Source organism: Acinonyx jubatus, chromosome E2 (genome assembly GCF_027475565.1).
Source record: "Acinonyx jubatus isolate Ajub_Pintada_27869175 chromosome E2, VMU_Ajub_asm_v1.0, whole genome shotgun sequence".
Classification (NCBI taxonomy): Eukaryota; Metazoa; Chordata; class Mammalia; order Carnivora; family Felidae; genus Acinonyx; species Acinonyx jubatus.
The window spans coordinates 13,666,333-13,688,497 of NC_069396.1; the positions used below are offsets into that span (position 1 = coordinate 13,666,333).

General features: G+C 37.3%; 1 protein-coding gene across 9 annotated transcripts in view; it reads right to left on the bottom strand.

Annotated features, from left to right (window-relative positions):
• HYDIN (HYDIN axonemal central pair apparatus protein) overlaps positions 1 to 22,165 on the bottom strand; it is a 438,409-nt gene that overhangs the window by 278,336 nt on the left and 137,908 nt on the right. For all 9 annotated transcript variants that reach the window (XR_008293813.1, XM_053211099.1, XM_053211098.1 and 6 more), the window contains one exon: positions 12,498 to 12,622. Coding sequence is in view for 8 of the 9 variants with exons in the window: in XM_053211099.1 (XP_053067074.1) it covers positions 12,498 to 12,622 (125 nt within the window). In the remaining variant the exon portion in view is untranslated. The remainder of the gene's footprint in view (positions 1 to 12,497; positions 12,623 to 22,165) is intronic.

Below are 22,165 nucleotides of genomic sequence, written 5' to 3' on the forward strand. Positions count from 1 at the left end.
TTGTAATTGACCAAATTATTGGTGTAACAATAAACTTTTTGTAAAAAAAAAAAAAAGTGCTTTTGGGACAACTTGGTAACCATAGGAAGAAACATATCATACATCTAACAACAGAATAGATGTCAAATGAATAAAATATTTAAGTGTTCAACATGAAACCATAAAAGTAGAACAATACACAGTATTTGTAACTTTACAGGGGAAAGTTTTCTAACCATGTCTCAAACTCCAGATTCCTCTAAAACATATTAAGAAATTTTATTACATAAAAATGAAAAAAGAAATTTTTCATGGTGCAAAAAAATTTAAGTAAAAACAAAAAAAAAGTGGTTAAAATATTTGTACCACTGGGAATGCAAGCTGGTGCAGCCACTCTGGAAAGCAATATAGAGGTTCCTCAAAAAACTAAAAATAGAACTATCCTACAACCCAGTAATTGCACTACTAGGCATTTATCCGCAGGATACAGGTGTCCTGGTTCGAAGGGACACATGCACCCCCATGTTTATAGCAGCACTATCAACAACAGCCAAAGTATGGAAAGAGCCCAAATGTACGTCGATGGATGAATGGATAAAGATGTGGTGTATATATGGTATATATATACCATATATACACCATATATATATATATGGTGTGTGTGTGTGTATATACACCATATATATATATATATATATATATATATATATATATATATATATATACCAGAGTGTTACTCAGCAATCAAAAAGAATGAAATCTTGCCATTTGCAACTACGTGGATGGAACTGGAGGGTATTATGCTAAGTGAAATTAGTCAGAGAAAGACAGATATCATATGACTTCACTCATATGAGGACTTTAAGAGACAAAACAGATGAACATAAGGGAAGGGAAACAAAATTAATATAAAAACAGGGAGGGGGACAAAACAGAAGAGACTCATAAATGTAGAGAACAAACAGAGGGTTACTGGAGGGGGTGTGTAAGGGGGGATGGGCTAAATGGGTAAGGGGCACTAAGGAATCTACTCCTGAAATCATTGTTGCGCTATATGCTAACTAATTTGGAAGTAAATTTTAAAAAATAAAAAATGAGATTAAAAAAGGTGATATGGAAAGATCTCCAGGGTATATGATTAAGTGAAAAAAAGTAAGGTTTAGAACAATTCATAGTGTGCTGTTTTTATGTAAGGAGGGAAATTAAGAATATGGCATCTATTTGCATAAAAACACTGGAATAAAATTAGAGCTGTGTGGGGTGAACGAGGTAAAGTAGAAATGACACCTTTCAATATAAACTTTTGATTTTTGAACACATGAATACATTACTCATCCAAAACTTTAATGTAAGGAAGCATTATAGGGCCTTCAGGAAACATGTAAAGCTGTCAGATAGCAATAGTAATGAGAGAAATATACACTAAAATACTATTTTGTAACAATTAGATTAACAAAATTCAAACAGTTTGAAATGCTGCTTGGGACTCTATTGGCAAGATGTGGAAAAAACAAGAATTTCCATATAATGCTGATGAAAATACAAATTGGTACAACCACCTGACTAACCAACTTAGTTTCCAATAAAGCTCAAGACATACTTGCTGTATAACTCTGCAATTGCACTTCCTAAAGACAATCTTATCCAGCTGCACAAGACATACACAGAGATACTCACTGTGGCACTGTTTGTAATAGCAAAAAACTGGGAAGAACATACTAATATTCAGTAGGAGAATAGGTAGATTATAGCATGTTCATGGTGTTAAAATGAATCACAGCTATTTGTGTCTATGTGTCTAGATATTTAAAACATAAGGTTGAATGAAAAAGTCAAGTCGGGAAATGGTGTATACAGTATGATATCACTTATGTGAAGTTTAAAACTACTCAAGACAATAGATACATTGTTTATGGATAAATATGTAAAAATAGCATTAAAATGTACCCAATACAGTTCCTCTGAGGACCAAGCCATGGGAATTAGATCAGGAAAGAATAATGAGAGAACTTCAAATCTATTATCAGTTTAGTTTTCCATAAAACATCTGAAAGAAATGTGTATAGCAAAATGTTGAGATGTGTTAAATATAATGGCTGTTGGTTATATTATTTCTGTGCTTCTGTAGTTATTTGAAGTTATTTCATTGCTTAAAATCTAATCAAGGGAAAAGATCCAAGGGCTTACTTATTTCATACAAATCTAGGGTCAGAGGGACTAATGTCATCAATTTGAGTTGCTCACTGCAAAACTGTTTTCCAGAAATATAGCAAGAGCCATTATACTCTTTTTGAAAACCATCTAATATTGATTTTTTTTCAATCTATCTTCCCCAAATCATCAGATCCACAAAGTAAAGGAAGCAGTAACTCCTGTCTTATTTCTACAACCTTAGAAAGTGTTCCCAATCCCAAGCTACTGAGAAAACAGATAGGATGAAAGGAATATTATGCCTGTGAGAATGGATAAGGTTGCTGTTGCCAGCATTGGAATTTTTGTGTCTCCTTGGAAGGCCTGTTCCCACTTTGCTTCCTTTTTAGTTTCTGGGGTTGAACGTTGCAATCATTGTAGATGAGGTTAACCACGGTCATTTATTATGTCCTAGTAAAAATATGTTTTGTGGAAGTCTCATTACATCTTGCCATTACATTTTGCTACTATCAAACAAACAAACAAAAAAGAACAAAAAAAAAAGAACAAAATTAATTTTACAAAAAAAAATATGAAGCCAACTATATACACAATACACTTCATACTGTGGTTTCAGTACTTTCAGACAACAGAGGGTAATAAATAAAATGTATGAGTGGAGCCATAAATTCTCTAGCAACTAGCAGGTTGATGGAAAGGGTGTTTCTCATCTCTTCATCACAGCAGGGTCAAATTCACCATGCAAGTGAATTGCTGAATCAAACTTCATCAGAAATGCTCATTCTCTGAAGGGCTCAGGAAACAACTTACTAGACTTGACTGAGCTTACCCAGCACATCACGGCAATGCAAAGTCAGTATTCCCCATCTATATGGAAGGTAGTGTACGACTGAGAAAGTATGCTGGCCTCAGAGGGTGCCAAAGACCTGGGTTCAAGTTCCAGCTTTACTTAGGTATACGGTCATTTAATGTCTCTGGGCCTTAGTTTACTTGTCATTAAAATAAAGGGAGTTAAATAAACACAAAGAACAATATGGTGGCTGCCAGAGGGGAGGGAAGATGAAGTAAATGAAGGGTATTAAGAGGTACAAATTTTCAGTTATAAAATTATCACAGGGATGAAAAGTAGAGAATAGGGAATACAGTCAGTAATACTGCAGTAATTTTGTATGGTGACAGATGGCAACTATACTTACCAAGGCAAACAATTTGTAATGTATATAAATGTCCAGTCACCATGTTGTACACCCAAAACTACTATGTTGTATGTCAACTATACATCAATTAAAAGTTTTTTTAATAAAATAAATGGAGTTAAGAAAAGTCCTCTAATGTCCCTTTAAATACAAACACCTAATGACTTGAGTCTCTACTTGCTATGTAATTTACAGAAACCTCATTCCACCTTCCTAACAATCTGTAACCATCAGTGTGTCCAAACTTCTGCTATTCCCTATCCTCAGCTATGGAATAAGAAATGAAGAAAAGAAAACTAGGTCAAGGAATGTTTCCATTGCTTCTGAAACCACGTTACAACATTTACTCTTTTGTAATAACTATGTTCTGCTAGGTTTTCTAATTATAACAGCACACACTTACAATTAACTATAATAACCACACAATTGAAACAAAGCTTATGCAGCCAAGCCTGCATAGGTATGCTCAGATACATATTACTTAGTAGTTTCAACTGTAAGATAACATATTGCACTCAATTACTTACTATGTTGTATTTTGGTATTCCTTTATTGACCTTTAGGAGAAAAAAAAAGAACTTCTTTGTGGTTTATTAGAGTAAAATATAAAATGACTGTAAAGCTGTCCTGTGAAGTACTAATATTATGATTACTTGTATCTTTAATAATAATACATTATCATGCCTTTGGGGAAAGGAGCCTTTTTGCCAACTTCTGACATCTGAATTGAAATAGCTCCTCTTCAGTAAGAGACATAATACTTTTAAAATGCTGAGTAAGTGCATCAGCTCTATTTCCTGATTATGCCAGTGGTTAATGTCACCTTTAAGGTGACAGCAACCTCACCAGGGATTGAATAAAAAAGAGTGCTATGGTCCTACTTCTGGGGTTCATTCAAGTAACCAAAGGTTTAATAAGAATGTCTTGTTTCTTAAAGCCTGTCTGAATACTAATATCTCCATGAACCCTTAGATTATATAAAGTTTCTCAACATCCAGTTCAAAGTGCAAAATTTAAGCAATTACCATTTGCTTGTCTTTTATTAATCAAATAATATTTTCACTTCTCAGTTTTATTGAAATGATAGAACTAGTTTACTCAACTGTTCTGTTTTTTGTTTCTGTTTCTGTTTTATTTTGTTAAGAATGTAGTCTTGAGTAGTTGTTGTTTTATTTTTTTGAAGATTTTATTTTTAAGTAATCTCTACACCCAACATGGGGCTTGAACTCACAATCTTGAGATCAAGAGTCGCACACTCCACTAACTGGGCCAACCAGGCACCCCTTGAGTAACTGTGTTCTTAATCTCTTCAAGAGGAATTAGTTTATAAAAGGTATGAAGTTACTTCAGCTCTTCTGTTTTAGACCATAATAAAAAGGTAACTAAATCATTTCTGGGCTAAAATCAATTCCCTAAACAACTTGGTTTCACCACAGAAGAGCATATGCATAAGAAAGGAGGGAAGAGTTCTGGGTCAGGTATACACTGATAAGTAAAATATTAGATTGTGGTGAAATTTACACTCAACCTTGTTAATGGCTAGAGCACTGGTTCAAACTCTGATTGCCAAAAAAGCAAAATCTCCTAGCTGTTTAATCAAGAATGGAGGGCAAGCAACTGAAGGGCATAAACACATCTGTGAGAAATGTGATTGAGTACTTCCCACTGAGGATTATCAATGCTCCTCCTTCTGGAATATTGTTTGGGGAAGTGTGAAAAAAATCCATGCTAAATGTCCCTCCTCAAACCAATTCATACTTAAACAGCTGCAGAAAGTTCAATCAGATGCTTATTTAGTGAAAAGAGAAGGCAATGATCATAGCTGCTTGGAAAAGCTCCATGATTAATTAATTGTGTTTAGACAGTCATTACTGTTTTTCACTAATGAAAGGTTATAGGTTCTGGTCATTGATAACCCACAATAAAGATGAAAGCATATTCTTATTAGCTGTTCATTTCATGTAAAGAAAAATGTCACAAGATAGTTTACCTACTTCTATCCGCAATCTTTAGAAAATGACTTCATTTGTGAACCAAAGTCGACAACAAACCTCACAGTGTGGAAATAAACTTTGCCACAGTGATTAAATTTTAGTACACAGATATTCATTTCCTTTAGCACAGGGCTACAAATGTAAGTATGGGTGCCAATCCAAATACTTACCTAAAAGTAAAATCCAGATTGAGGGCCATTGAGAGAAAGCAGCTGCATTTCAAAGTCAACGGATTAAGGGAGTAAAAATGCACAGGGAGTGATACAACAGATTAGAGAGATGACCCACTCTGGTGGAGAAATCACCGCACAGGAGGTTAGAGTTTGAGCCTGGGTTCTAATAGTGCTTCTGGCTCCATATGCAACGTTGGGCAAGCCACTTAATTTCTTAAAGCTTCAGTTTTTCATTTGTAAAATCTAAGAACTGGATTTGATTATTAGTTAGATCTTCTCTCAAGCTTTGATTCTATTGATCTATGAGCACTCTAAGCTGTTAGCCTCAAAACCCAACCAAATAAAATTTTTTGACATTATACTCCTACCATGCATACTTATTTGTTTATAAATTATATATATACTATACATAATATACTAGAGTACGCATATGTGAAATGTATAGGCAGTTGGGTGGCTGAGTCAGTTTAGTGTCCGACTTCGGCTCAGGTCATGATCTCACAGTTCATGAGTTCAAGCCCCACGTTGGGCTTTGTGCTGACAGCTCAGAGCCTGGAGCCTCCTTCGGATTCTGTGTCTCCCTCTTTCTCTGCCCCTCCCCTGCTTGCACTCTGTCTCTCAAAAATAAATACACATTTAAAAAAATATGACCCAAAATATTTAAAAAGATGAGTTAAACATGAATAATATCTTAAAGATAACTTATTTGATGTGTTTACCAACAAAAGACTGACTACACTTCATTCTTGTGATACAGTATCAAAACATGATTCTAAGGCCACATTTTTTCCAATACTTAATTTTAGGGTTCGACGTTAACAAAAATGATACTCACAAAGATACAGAGATCCAGATGGAAGAAACGTATCAGTGACTGAATTTATTAACACTCATACTTTTCACTTTCATCCAGTATCAACACTAACAACACAAAGGCTTTTGTTGAAATTCATGAAAGAAGAAAGAAAGAAAGAAAGAAAGAAAGAAAGAAAGAAAGAAAGAAAGAAAGAAAGAAAGAAAGGAAGGAAGGAAGGGGAGAAAAGGCAGAAATTACCAATACCGGTAATGAAAGAGGAGATATCACTATAGATCCTACAGACATTACGAAGTTTGGGGTTATTATGATAAACTTTATGTATGCCAACAAATTAAAATTTTTAAATTAAATGCAAAGATTCCTTGAAAAAGTTTACCAAAAATTATACAAGAAAAAAAAAAGAAACATCTGAGTAGATCTAAGTGTACTAAATAAGTTGAATAACTGAATAACTTACAACCTTCATACAAAAAAAGTCTCCAGGCCCAGATAGCTTGAAAAATGAATTTTTCAATCACTTAAAGAAAAAAATAACATGAATATTAGAAATGACAACAAAACCCTTCCAGAGAATAAAAAAAGTAGAATAATTCCCTACTTGTTTTATGATACCAATTTGTTTTTTCAGATTAAAGACAAAGCCATTACATGAAAAGGTGAAATCATATATGATCATCTCAAAAAATACGGAAGTAATGGATGAAAGTCAATACCTGTTCAAAATTAAAGGTCTTAGAAACCTAGAGATAGAAAGGAATTTTCTTAATGTGATAAAGTGCCCACCAAAAGCATCATACTAAATGATGAAACACTGAGTATTTCCCCTCTGAGACTGAGAGCAAGAGAAGGATGTTCGCCATCATCATTACCATTGAACGCTGTGCTAAAGGCCTAGCTCTGCAAGAAAGAATAAGAAATAAAAGGCTTAAGGATTGAAAAAGAATAAAATTATCATTATTTGCAGATGACCTGATTGTATATATACAAAATCTAAAATCATCTACAGATAAACTGAGTCAGGAAGTTAATTTATCAGGGTGAGAAGATATAAAAGACCGATATACAAAAGTCAACTCCTTTTTTGATATACCCTCCAAAATTAAGAAAATAAAATTAGAAGAAAAATACCATACTATCTATAAGAGGAAAAAATGATAAAGTGTACTTCATAAAAATTAAATTCTTTTGCTAATGAAAAAACACCATTAAGAAAATTAGAAAAATAATCCACTGTGAGGAGATATTCACAATAATTATTTCTGAAAGACTTATATTGAGAATATATTTTAAAAAACTACAAGTCAAAAGCAAAAGGACAAACAACCCCATAAAGAATAGGCAAAAAAATCTGAATACACACGAGAACAGAAGACATAAAAAGGTCCAAAGCACATGAAAAGGCACTCGACATTATTAGTCATATACAGAAATGCCAATTAAAAATGAAATACATAGGCTTTTGCTGACATTTGGCTGGTGATAACTTCATACCCAGTAGGATGACTAAAAATAAAAGACTGACAATGACGAAGAGTTGATGAGAATGTGGAGTAACTGGAGCCCTCATCCACTGCCAGTGTTGGGGGGGGCGGGTTGCGGTATGGAAAATGCTTCAACCACTTTAGGAAACTGCTTGGAAGTTTCGCAGAAAGTTAAGCAGTTAAGCATATACCTACTCTAGGACCCAGCAGCTCCACTCCTAAACATTGACCTGAGCAGAGTAAAAACATATGCACACATACAACTCGTACAAGAATTGTTATTAAAGCTTTGTTCATAATCGCCCCAAACTTCAAACGGTCTAAAGTTACACTAACAGGAAAATGAATGAACTGTGTATAACTGTGCAGTGGAATGCTTCTCAGGAGCAAATAGGGAATTTCTGATACACGCAACAACAAGCATAAATGTCAAAGACATTATGTTGAGTGAAAGAAACCAGACACAAAAGAGGATGTGTTATGTGAGCACATTTATTTGAAGTCCAAGAACAAGCAATACTAATATGGAGTGACAGGACCCCAAATGTCTAGGATGGGGATGGAGAGACTGATTGGAGAGGGCATGAGGGACTCTCGGAAGCTGTGGATATTCTCTGTCTCACAGGGAGTGGTGGTTACACAGGTATTTACAATGTGAAAAAACTCATCAAACTGTACAGTGAACATCTGTGCATCTTATTGTGCCTAAATTATACCTCAATAAAAATGTAATTAAAAAATCTCTTACACAAACATACAAAATATTGAATGTATAGGAATAAATCTAACCACAGTGTTTGAGACTTCTACCCAGAAAACTGCTGAGAGAAACTAGAGAAAACGTAAATACATGAAGGGATAAACCGTGTTTATAATATGATATATGGAGAGGATTACAGAATAGTAGGAAATAAATAATGCTGAACGATGTGAAAAAAGACATAAATTAGAGTCAATTTTACCAGCAAATTAAACTGAGGTTTGAAATAACCAAACTTCTCAACAAAATACTTTTTAAACTACTTTAAAATTGATCCCTAACCCTATAGGATAATAAGAACATCAAAGTGAGGTGAAGAATTGTAGGAAATAATGTGGTACCAAGGCTGTCTTTTGTGAATGGCTTCTGTTAACCCTTGAGCCTCTCCTTTACCTACTGCATTGTGTGCATATGATGGCAGATAAAGTCGAGGGCCTGCCTGAAGTGGGGATGCTAAATCCAGAATATACAAAACACAAAAGGACAGGAGATATGATGGGGTTCAGCACACACTGTCCCAAAATATGGCACACCTTGGCATACTATTTCAAGTGGAAGGAATCCGAGAAACGGCAGATAAGAAAGGATTTTCTGATCTTCCACTGAAGCAGGCCGTAAGACCCACATGTGAGAAGTACCCTCCTGTACTTGGATGAAAGGAGCAGACTTGTCTGGAGACAGAGGGACATTGAGAGGAAGTTGTTTTCCCAAGTTTACTACACTTAGCTCATACCCCTTTTGGTCCTAACACATTTTTCCACAACTCTACTCTTCATCAAACCTAGCAAAAAAATACCCAGGTTTAACTACTTCTTCAAGGTCTTCATTTCTTTCTGAAAGCTCCCATGCCAAGGTGAGATGGGGAAATGGAAGGACCCCATAAAAATCAGCTTTTGTTCTTCTTCCTGCTTTCTGTTCTTGCCAGGACATGCAACCCCAGCCCACTTTACACATGCCTCAGAATGCCCTCCTGGTAAGGGACAAGGAGTTCATGATTCCTCTAGAATAGATGATATCTAAGGAAGGGCCAGGTGAGAAGGACCTGAGGAAGCCAGCATATGTGCATTCCAGACCAAGGCTCTATACATCTTGATGCCAAGGTTCCCTGGCTCCAAGAATAACACCTGGGCCTTGGTCTTCTAACCAGTTCCTGGATGCCTGAGGGGACACATATACCAGAATCCGAACAAAGACAACACCCCCTCCTTCCCTTTCTGAGTTTGTCGAATGCTGTGTCTGTATCTGAGCTCTCTATATCTTCAATAAATTCTGCTCTTATTTCCTGTGGGCTCATGTTTGATTTCCATCCTACATGAAGCCGAGGACCCTCTTGGCTGCTCCTGCAGGACCCTCTGGGTCCCCAGACTCAGCCTGCGTGCATCAAAGGAAAACTTATATTAAATAAATGTATGCTTTTCTCTTCTTGATCTGTCTTTTGTTACAGGGCTCCACCCAAAAGCCTAGAAGGGTGGAGGAAAAATATGTTTTTCCTCCCCTATAGATACTGTGGTTGAAAACCATCATAAACAATAAACAGAAACTAAATAAATAAATAAATAAATAAATAAGCAGATATAATATATTTAAGTGATGAGATGCAGAACGAAAATAACGATGTTTAACATATTTAAGAAATAAAAGGGAAACTTGAAAAATGAAAGAGTAGGGAGCAATCAGATTTAAGAACAGATTTAATCAAGAACCAAATAAAATTTCAGAAAGCAAAATACATACAAGAATGGAAAAATTAAAACTCAGCAGATGAGGGGTGCCTGGGCGGCTCAGTTGGTTAAGCGTCCAACTCCGGCTCAGGTCATGATCTCACAGTTCATGGGTTTGAGCCCTGCATCAGGCTCTATGCTGACAGCTCAAAGACTGGAGCCTGCTTCAGATTCTGTGTCTCCCTCTCCCTCTGCCATCCCCCTGCTCGCTTGCTCTCTCTCTCTCTCAAAAACAAATAAACATTAAAAAAAAACAAAAAAACAAAACAAAAAAAAAACCACAAAAAAACCTCAGCAGATGAGACTTCATGGAAGAGGGAATTAGTGAATGGAGAAGAAAGTATCCAGAGAAGTGTTACAGAGTCAAAGAGATGGAAAACATAAAATAAAGGTTAAAAGGAATAAATAGTAAAGTAGTAATAGAAACAGAACAATAGAGTAACTAATTGGAATTCCAGAACAAGATAATAGAAGGGAGAAGAGCCAATAATCTGTATGGGGAACAAAAATTAAACACAGCCCCTACCTCACACATATACATATATGAATTCAAAGATCACCCATCAACCTAAACATTGAAGCTACAACTATTACCCTCTAAAAGTAAACATAGGAGACTATGTTTGTGATCTTGGAGAAGATAATCATTTCTTAGCAAGAAGGCAAAAAGCATTCATCTTAAAGGAATATCATTGGGAATGCTGACTTTATCAAAGTTAAAATTTTCTGCTGATCAAGAAACATGAAGGGAATGAAAAGGCAAGCTACGGACTGGAAGAATATATTAATGGCACATATATCTGACAAATGGTTAGCACTGAGAATATCAAGTTATAAAGTACTCTTACAAATTAATAATAAAAGAAAAACAACTCAATAAAAAATGAGCAAGACTTCAACAGACACTTCATTAAAAAAGATATATGAATGGCCAGAAAGCACAGGAAAAGGTGCTCAACATCATTAATCAGATGAAAATTAAAACCACTAGAGGACCTAGCTTGACACTACTTGCATGTCTAAAATGATCAAGACAACACTATGTGGTAGCAGGAGGGAAAAAAAGACAACACTTTATTGGCAAGGATGTGAAGCAATTGGAAGTCACACACTTTGTTGGTGGGAGTGTAAAATGACACAACTACTTCGGAAAAATGGATGTCCCTGCTGTGTTATAAACTGTGCTTTTTACCTTCCTCTCTTGTATTACATGGGCCAAAGCTTTCCCCTTTGTGCTTAAGCTGGTTCAGATCAGGTTTGTCTTGAGAGCAGCCAGGGAATTCCGTCCTACACTAAAAGATAAGATACGTGGATGGTACCACTGGGTATGTGTCGCTGTTATGCCAGGCAATGTGGAACTTGGACCGCTTAACCACAGGTCCATAGGCAAGGACTCGAACGTCCCGCTCAGATACGCATCCACAAAGCCAGAAAGTCTGAACTGTGAACTACATGTCATTTGTTACTCTTTCCCTGGCTGTGCCCTTGTGTTTTCTGCCTACAGTGGCCTTCTGATGCAGACAATCTGGGTCAATAAACATGAATGGTTAAAGAAGAAGGGAGAGGAAAATGAGAAAAATCATGAAATAATAAATGGCAATGGTAAAATATTAATTTGAAAACCAACTTTGGGGACTTGCATAATGTACATGCAGTCCACATAACCATAAATTAAATATTAGCAAAAACAATTGTATAATTTTCATGATTATACAGACTGTGGTCTTCAAAAAATGCTAGTGGCAGTAGACACAGTACTACATTTAAGTAAGACATTAAGTAAGATACTTGCACATTCCAAGAATTAAAGCAGCTGGGCCTTACATAGACTAGTGGGTACACACAAGAACATTCTGAATTGGAGTTCACATTTTTATGATGTTAGACAAATGAAGTAATAAATCAAATGGAAAACATGGTATTAATTTACCTTCAAGTCCCATGTACATATAAATAACCTTAAACTATCTGTGTGACTGCAGGGTATACTTTCCTTCCAGAGCTCTGTATTTCTCAGGCTTTCAAGCACTGGAGAAACCAGTCAGGTGGGACATATATCTGGATCAACATTATTTCTGTTGGAGACATTCATTCTTCGGTTCTTTACCTTGTGGCTCTTGGCTTACTCTAATGCAGCCAAAATAACCACCTGCTACTTTGCTTCACCATATTTTCCACTTGACTTTTCTTAACATGTAGAACTTTGGACAAAGAATAACACATACCTGTGTCATAATGCACAATAAGTCTTTTGCTGTGATTGCCCACAGTCTGTGGCTCAAAGTCCACTTCCAGTTGCATGGACTCTCCCACATTAAGAGTTCCAACAGGTGGCTCTACGGAGAAAGGCCTGCAGCACACATGGAGACGCACCATCAGAACACATCCTGACACGTGTGAGAGGAGGAGAAGATACAGACAGGACTTGTAGCTCTGTAGACAGCTCAGACCCCCCGCCCCAACTGAATGAATCAGAAGTACAGTATACTTTACCCCCTAATGTGAAAGATTTGGGTTTTAAGGTTAAAATAGCAGTAACAGATCAACAAGTCTAAGAGAAATTTAAATGGTATCATAATATTCTTGTTTGTGTCCTTGGCTTTCAGCCATTCTTTTAGCATTCATTGAGTGATTCCAGCGGTCAGACTTAAAACATGTATGCAAATACTGTAAGCTGCAACAGAAAAGTACCTTCAAAGGGATAGAAATCAAGTTTTGTGACAGTTCAGTGAAGTTTTCATAATGGAAAAATATATCAGAGTCCCAAAAGATCACACAATCACAGGAAGATAATTTGAGGGCAGTTTAACAAGGGGTCTATTGAAAAGGGGCTTAAGGATATACAGGAACTACAAAAGATGATACAATCCCCCAGGGTTATAAACAGTAAAGCCTTTATGACCTCTAGGCCCAAAGAGCCAAGGAGCAGCGGTGGTTTTGAAGCCCACAAGAGTCCTACTTGAGAATGCTGCCTTATGAGGAGCAAAGAGCTTCAGTCAAGACAGACAGCCCAGGTGGCCTCACAGAGAAGACACTAGGGGAGAAACTGTCCTGACCTCACATCCTCCTGTCTCATCACCTGCTGGGACCCCTACTGGCTGAACCGAACTAGAAGCCAAAGCCTTGGGAGTCTGCTGACCTAAGCCATACAGGTCAGCCCTCTGGGTGACAGCAAGCTGGAGAAGGGTGGAGAACGTTTAGAAAGGCAAACTGGGGGGTGTCTGGGTGGCTCAGTCGGTTACGCGTCCGACTTCAGCTCAGGTCATGATGTCATGGTTCATGAGTTCGAGCCCCAGGTCAGGCTCTGTGCTGAAGCTCAGAGCCTGGAGCCTGCTTCAGATTCTGTGTCTCCCTCTCTCTCTTCCCACCCCCCTCCCCTGCCCACCCCCATTCATGTTCTGTCTCTCTGTGTCAAAAATAAATAAACATTAAAAAAAATTTTTTTTTAAAAAGGCAAACTGGGGACAAGTCCTGTGTGGAAAATAGAATTTGGGCATGTAGACATTATGGAGTGATAGGGTAGATTTGGGAACAGGAAATAGTTTCATCTAATTTCCCTGGAAGTGTTAAGAGAGAAGCTGGATCTGACCATGAAGTACCTTAAATAACTTACAGCATTCTTCCTTTTCAATAAAAAACCCAGCCCATTTAATTATTTTCATGGTCCATTTCACTTCTCTAAATTGCTAGTTTTTCAAAGTAATGCGTTGTACAATGTATCTGGCAGGCTAAGCTGCTTCTGATTATTTACTTCCATCACAACCATTTTTTAGTTTCATCCCTTAAATCTTTCCTTAGATAATGAATTTAATGTCAGAAAACCTGAACTTTCTTTGGTGAGGAGATAGCTGTGGCAAGGGTAGCACTTGGTGGTACCTGTGATCATCATTGCAAGATGTTCAGTGCTTCCTACCACGGGCAACTGTTTATTTCCTCTGGGGCTCTCTACTTGGATCTCCCTCTACTTTCACTTCTTTATCTTCCCATGCCTTTGTGATTTTCCCACACCTACAGCACCAATCCTCCCGCGAACTCCGGGCATTTCTGTCGAGGCTCTATGCAGTAGTGGTCCTTAGCATGAAGCCACGTAAAAAGATCAAAATCCAGCTCTGCCATGACCTTACAGCAAGTCACTGAACATTTTGTCTCTATGGGGGTGATGACAGCACCTACTTCATAGGGCTGTAGGGAGGACTAAAGGAGCTGGTACAGGTGAAGAGCTTAAAACAATGCCTGGCACATAGGAAGTGCTAAACAAGTGTTTATTATTATTTATGTTATCTCTCTCACTGGCAGCCTCTAGATGGGAGATGGCCTGAGGATGATCTTGGCTGTTTAGATGAGTTCAAGGTCTTATTATTCTCCTCTCAATACTTCACACTGCTCTAGGGATACTGCAAAAAACATACACAGGTAGTAACACATTCATCTTTGTTCAAACACCTTCAGTGGTCCTCATAATCTATGTAATCAAGTTCAAAGTCCTAGGCATTTGAGGTCCCATGCAATCTGCTCCCAACTACATTTTGCATTCTTATTAAACACATACATCTGTCCAAATGTCCCAAACATCTGTCACATTCCAAGTCAGAATGGGGAGGGACAGGGCGAGAGGGCTCTGCTCTCTACACTTGAACCTCACCTAGCACTGCATCACCTCCCTCTTCCAACGAGACTGTGCCCTCTACACAGACCACTAAGGTCACACAAGAATACTTACCATTTTCCACAGGTCATACTTCTCCCAAAGCCACTTAAAATTGCTCAGACTCAAAGCCACCTCTTAGACTCTTCCCTGATTCTCTCTCTTGTTAACAAAGCCTCTTTCCTCTCAGAGCTGTGACTTTCTTTTCACTTCTTACTTCAGTTCACCTTGTACTACAGTTAGTTTTCATGCCTGACCCTGTCAATACCTACAGACTCTTGAGATGACAGGAAAGGGAAAGCAAATAAACTTCCATGAGCACGGACTCCATACTGGGCACTACACTGGGCACCTTACATATGCCAAACCTTGTAATCCTGGAAAAAACCTGCAGTAAGTAGGTACTATTATTGCATTTTAGACATGAGAAAATAGATGCTCCAAAAGGGCAGGCAACTGGCCCAAAGTTGCCCAACAGGTAGTGGTGGAGTTGCCTTCAAGTTCAAGTTCTTCCTGCCTACCCAAACCATCCCTGAACATGGAAACCACCTAGTTAGGCTTATCTTTGTGTCTCTCACCCCTCACACAGTTCTGTACTCACAGAAGTCTCTCAGAAGAGGTTGTAGATTGAATTATAACCAACTTTCAGACTGAAATAAAAATATCTGTAATCATTAAATAATCTTTATAACATCTTGGTGGAACAAAAAAGGAACAGACTTTCAGTATCTCAAGAATCCCTGCTTCCTGAGATGAAGGTAAGTCATCCAAAATAAATCTCACAGTCTTAAAAGTTTTTTCCTTCCTATGGCATCAGTAAGCATCTTAAGAATTGACAACTGGGCCCAGTTTCCTGACTTTGGGAACAATGTTGTGATATTTTCTTCTATCTTTGCTTCCCTAGTTTCTAATATTTTTCTTCCTACATGGTGCTTTCATTTTCTTTTCAAACATTTCTTGGTGGCAAAAGGCACAGTTTTGAAATCAATTGGATAGCATTATCTCAGTTGCAAAACCCAAGCTAATTTTCTATGGACAAGGAGACCCCTCTCTAGGACCTCCAGAAATCCAAATTCTATACAAAGGTAACAGATACTTTCCTGTTGTGCTCACTGTGGAGTTTATATTATATTAAATTTCTTCAGCAGTTAAAAAATCACCTGGGATCACCAATGTTACTTAGCCTAAGCTTTCTCAATAAATCAGATGTTAATTGGGTAGAGTGTGTTAAGTTCTGGTGCTTAAACATTGTCTATAATTCGATTTCGTACTTCATTTTTACCACAGGCAGACAGGCTGAACTGGCCAGAAAATATCAAGTATCAGAAAATGCTCTTAACTAAGAGGTAAAAGGCATTGTCTCTCAAGGGCATAAGGCTGGCTCTGTCTATCAAAATGTTTGGTTTTGATATAATATTCTCATTAATACTGAGTGCTTGATTAGGGACAGAACCCAAGTTCGTGAAAAATCAGGAGACATAACAAAGATTTTGAGTTTTCGTTCAATTCCCTATAAACTTCTCTTGAAAACTAATACTCTGGTTCAATTTAGATTCAATATTTTAGCAAAAGGTCAAGATTAGCTGTTATATTAAATATGGAATATAATATTAGTATGTTTTCTTCAGATAATCTTTCTTATTAGCTGATTCCTAACCTGAGGTTTTAGAGTTTGAGATTGCTTCCTAAACTTTTCTATTGCACCTTCCAAAATTAATCTTACTTTAAGAGTCAACATGATTCTGGTACCTACTAGACTTGCACATCAAATCTGTAATAAAGTTGAAGAGTAATTGTTTATGTTCTCTGTATATTTTACAGTACATTGCAACTCCTTTTATTCATATAAAACCCATTATGCCTATTTTATAGTACTGGGAGCATTTTTTTTTACTTTAAATTATTGTACAGGTTTATAGCTGTAGCTTTGCCTTTGTGATATACGGTTGGATAGGCATCCTATAAACATTTATTGAGCACTTATTTCTTCTAGGCACTATATTTGATGCTAGGAAAATACAAATGAAAAGAGTTAGATACAACCTTTGCATTTGAGAAGCTCATATTCTAATGAGGGCAACAGACAGGCAAATAAAGTTTTATTTTTAAAATTTATATGAACCCAACCATTTATAAACTTAGCCATTAATTAAATCGTTATTTCAATAAAAAGAATATGATCTGTTTTTTAAAGAATTTCCCATGAGATACTGTTTCTAACTGTGTATTGACTCTAAACGGGACCAAACAGGAGACCCTAGGTTTTTTCACTGCAAAGTCTCACAGTATATCCATTGCCCTCCCATGTCTATTGGCAATCATATTAACTGAAAGAGTGGTCCTCACCCCTGTGGGGGCAACAAAACCACCTGTGCATTTTTTAGAAAGGATGCTTGTCAGGGCATCTCCCCAAGATTCTGATTCAATGCAATGTGACCACAAGTTCAATTACATCCTTTCTCATTGTAGCCAGCAAGGTTCTCAGTCGAAAACAAAAGAAACCAACTCTGGCTAACTTAAACAGAAAAGGAATTTATTGGAAGGATTTGGGGTAGCTCACAAAATTGAAAGCATGGTTGGAAAATACAATTTTGTGGAAAGAACATGAAATTACTGTATCATGAATAGATACTATATCTAAACAGAAAAGCAAAAATATTTGCAAACAGGGAATTTGAGAGATTGATGAGAGAGATGAGAAGCCCAACTTAAGATGGCGAGATTCCTCAGGGGTTAGTAACAGCAGTTAGCCATTTCCACTCCTGGGTTGGAGACACAAGAAGAGGAGGAAGTGTTATCAGATCCTGGGGACCTGGAAGAAGTTGAAACCACGGCAGGCTGCTCTGCTGACAATTAGAACCAGAGAGGAGATGGTTCACTGCTGGGGACTCTGCTGAAGTCTGAGAGGGAGGAGGAGAAATGCCCTGGCTGTTTGCTACCCTGCAATCTCCTTCTAGTGCCCTCCCCCTTTCCCCTCAGTGGTCAAACCCAACAGGAATCCAGCTGGCCTAAGCAGCTAGGAAGGCTAACAGCCCAGAGATACTGAATAGAGCCTGGGAAGGGCAAGGAGTGGATCTGAGGGTAAGTAAGCCCAGAACTGGCCCATGTTAGTTCTGATCTAGGCTTTTTCTATTAATTTACTGGGGGAACTTGGATAAGCCATTTCCCTTATCAGGCCTTATTTCCATCATCTGTAAAATGGGAATGTTGGACTAGAGTTTCTGATGTCATTATGATTACTAGCTAGTCCTTGAGTGGACTTACCATTTTACCTTGCAAGTATTTCTATATTCGGAGAAGATGACTGGCATTCATAGTTATATGGATAGAAAAGTTTTAGATCTTGTCATGCAACTTCACACTATGAAATCCATGCAGTGATTTTGCTTCACTTTTGTATGGCTATGATATATAATAAGTTCCATTTATGTGTAGTTTTCGGGATTCAGTCAAACATTCCAGGAAGATATGCTGCCTGCACCTGGTTTTCCACCTTAAGTGGATTTTATTTTTCACAGGAAAAATACCAGTGTAACAGGAAGTTTTTAATGTGTATTATGGAACGTGGTTGTGGAAGGCCCTTTTAAATAAAAAAAGGTTCATGCTTTCTAACTCATGGTGAGCCAGTTAACCTGCTTCTTTCTCCTTCAGTCGAACTCTGTGAATCTCACAAGATGGCAAAGTCTCTATAGGCCCTTATGGACAATGTCAAAAGACACTAATCTTCAAAAGAACTTTGCCTTTGCCTTTGCTGGTTGACTTATAAATTAGCTCAATGGGTCTTGCTTCTACCTGGGATGCAGAAAGCTAGAAAGAGGTTGCCCACCCTAACAATGAAGAAAAGCCAGCTAAACAATAAAATCACAACTTTTCTCGAACGAATCAGAAAGGAGATGTTGCAGAGCAAACAAGTAGCCTGAAATCTAAAGATGGACAATCCACCCGCCCTCAGGGGAGACGGGAAAGGTACAGACCATTATACCCATGGCAGACAGAACTTCCCGCCAGGCAGAAGAAACAGCAAGAAAGAATGGAACAGAAAAAAATGTTTGAAGAGTTAATGGCTGAGATTTTCCAAAAATAATGAAAGATCTAGGAAGCTTGGAACCTCATGCAGGATGGAAACCAAAACTAAACAAAAGCAAAACAAAATCCTTAAAACAAGACCAAAGACAAAAACAAAACCCACATCTAGACATATCTTATTCAAATTGCTAAAAATCAAATATGAACACAAAATCTTAAAGGCAGCCCAAGAAAAAAGACATAGTTATGTACAGAGGAACAAAGATAAGAGTTATGGCAGGGTTCTCTTAAGAAAAATGTAAGCCAAAAGACAATGAAATGACATCTTTAAACTCCTGAAAAAATTATGCAGAACTGTCAGCCCAGAATTCTAAAGTGTAGAGAAAATACATTTCAAAAATGAGGGCAAAATACTTTCTTTCAAATAGACAAAACAGAGAGAATTTCCAATAGAGCTGTGCTACGAGAAATATTAAAAGTAGTTTTTCAACCAGGAGAAATAGGATACCAGACATAAACTTAGACCTACATAAAACTGTCCAGAGATAGTGATGCTCCTGGGATGCTCCTGTGAACAATAAACACAAATCCCTTCCCAAGGGATGTGCCTTCCACCCACATTATGGCAGCCCTACCACCTACAATATGGCAGAACATGTAACCTGAAAGCTCTTCCACCAGAAAATACCTAGAAAGACTGGATAAAATATAACCTATATAAATGTGCAGCTGAGCATGCATTAAAAAAAGGCAAATCTACAGGATTTAAAAACAAAGAGGAAGCTAAGAACCAGAGCAGTTAGTCACTGAGCTAATGCTAGGTCTGACCTGGATTCTCAATAACCTTAAAGCCCTGGTCATTTTAGTTTGTTTGTTTTATTTTAACTCAAGTTAGTTAACATATAGTGTAGTATTGGTTTCAGGAAATTTAGTGATTCATCACTTACATATAACATCCAATGCTTAACCCCAATAAATGCCCTCCTTAATGCCCATCACCCATTTTAGCCCATCCCACAGCCACCCCCCTCCAGCAACCCGCAGTTTGTTCTCTATATTTAAGAGTCTCTTATGGGTTTGTCTCCCTGTCTGTTTTTATCTTATTTTTCCTTCCCTTACCCTATTTTCATTTGTTTCATTTCTTAAATTCCACATATGAGTGAAATCAAATATTTACCTTTTTCTGACTGATTTATTTCACTTAGCATAATACACTCTGGTTCCATCCACGTTGTTACAAATGGCAAGATTTCATTCTCTCTGAATGCCCAGTAATATTCCATTGTGTGTGTGTACACACACACACACACACACACACACACACACACACACACACACACATACACACACCACATTTTCTTTATCCATTCATCAGTCGATGGACATTTGGGCTCTCTCCATAATTTGGGTATTGTTGATAGCACTGCTATAAACATTGAGGTGCATGTGCTCCTTCGAAGCATTTTTGTATCCTTTGGATAAATACCTAGTATTTTGATTACTGGGATGTAGGGTAGTTCTGTTTTTTATTTTTTCAGGTAACTTCATACTGTTCTCCAGAGATGTTGCACCAGTTTGCATTCCCACCAACAGTGCAAAAGAGTTCCCCTTTCTCCACATCCTCACCAATATTTGTTGTTGCCTAAGTTGTTAATTTTAGCCATTCTGAAGGGTGTGAGGTAGTATCTCATTGTGGTTTCGATTTGCATTTGCCTGATAATGAGTGATAGTAAGCATCTTTCCGTGTGTCTGTTGGCCACCTGGGTATCTTCTTTGGAAGACTGTCTATTCATGTCTTCTGCCCATTTAGTCACTGGATTATTTGGTTTTTGGGTATTGATTTTGATAAGTTCTTTATAGATTTTGACTACTAACTCTTTATCCAATATGTCTATTACAAATATCTTCTTCCATTTCATTGGATGCCTTTTAGTTTTGCTGATTGTTTCCTTCACTGTGCAGAAGTTTTTTATCTTGATGAGGTCCCAATGTTCATTTTTGCTTTTGTTTCCCTTGCCTCCAGAGACATGTCTAGTAAGAAGGTGCTATGACCAAGGTCAAAGAGGTTGTTGCCCATTTTTTTCTTCTAGGATTTTGATGGTTCCATCTTACATTTAGGTCTTCCATCCATTTTGAATTTATTTTTGTGTATGGTGTAAGAAAGTGGTCCAGGTTCATTCTTCTGCATGTTGCTGTCCAGTTTTCCCAACACCATGTGATGAAGAAACTGTCTTTTTTCCATTGGATATCCTTTCCTGCTTTGTCAAAGATTAGTTGGCCATACATTTGTGTGTCCATTTCTGAGTTCTCTATTCTGTTCTATTAACCTATGTGTCTGTTTTTGTGCCAGTACCATACTGTCTTGATGATTACAGCTTTGTAATACAGCATGAAGTCCAGAATCGTGATGCCTCCAGCTTTGTTTCTCTTTTTCAGGATTTCTTTGGCTATTCGGGGTCTTTACTGGTTCCATACAAATTTTAGAATTGTTAGTTCTAACTCTGTGAAGAATGCTGGTGTTATTTTGATAGGGATTTCACTGAATGTGCAGATTGCTTTGCATAGTATGGACATTTTAACAATATTTGTTCTTCCAATCCATGGATATTGAATGGTTTTCCATTTCTGTCTTCTTCAATTTCTTTCATAAGCTTTCTATAGTTTTCAGGATATAGATCTTTTACCTCTTTGGTTAGGCTTATTCCTAGGTATTTTATGGTTTGGGGTGTACTTGTAAACAGGAATGATTCCTTGATTTCTCTTTCTGTTGCTTCATTATTGGTGTATAGAAATGCAGCCAATTTCTGTACATTAATTTTATATTCTGCAACTTTGCTGCATTCACCTATCAGTTATAGCATTTTTTTCATGGAGTCTTTCAGGTTTTCCATATAGAGCCCATGCTGTCTGTGAAGAGTGAAAGTTTGACTTTTTCCTTGCCAATTTGAATGCCTTTTATTTCTTTTTGTTGTCTGACTCCTGAGGCTAGGACTTCCGGTACTATCTTGAACAACAATGGTGAGAGTAGACATCTCTCTTGCGTCCCTGATGTTAGGAGCAAAGTTCTCAGTTTTTCCCCACTGAGGATGATATTAGCTGTGAGCCTTTCATATATGGCCTTTATCTTCCTTTTTGAGGGTATCTACTTTCTTTCAAAAAAGGATGCTATATATTGTCAAATGCTTTTTCTGCATCTATTGAGAGGATCATGTGGTTCTTACC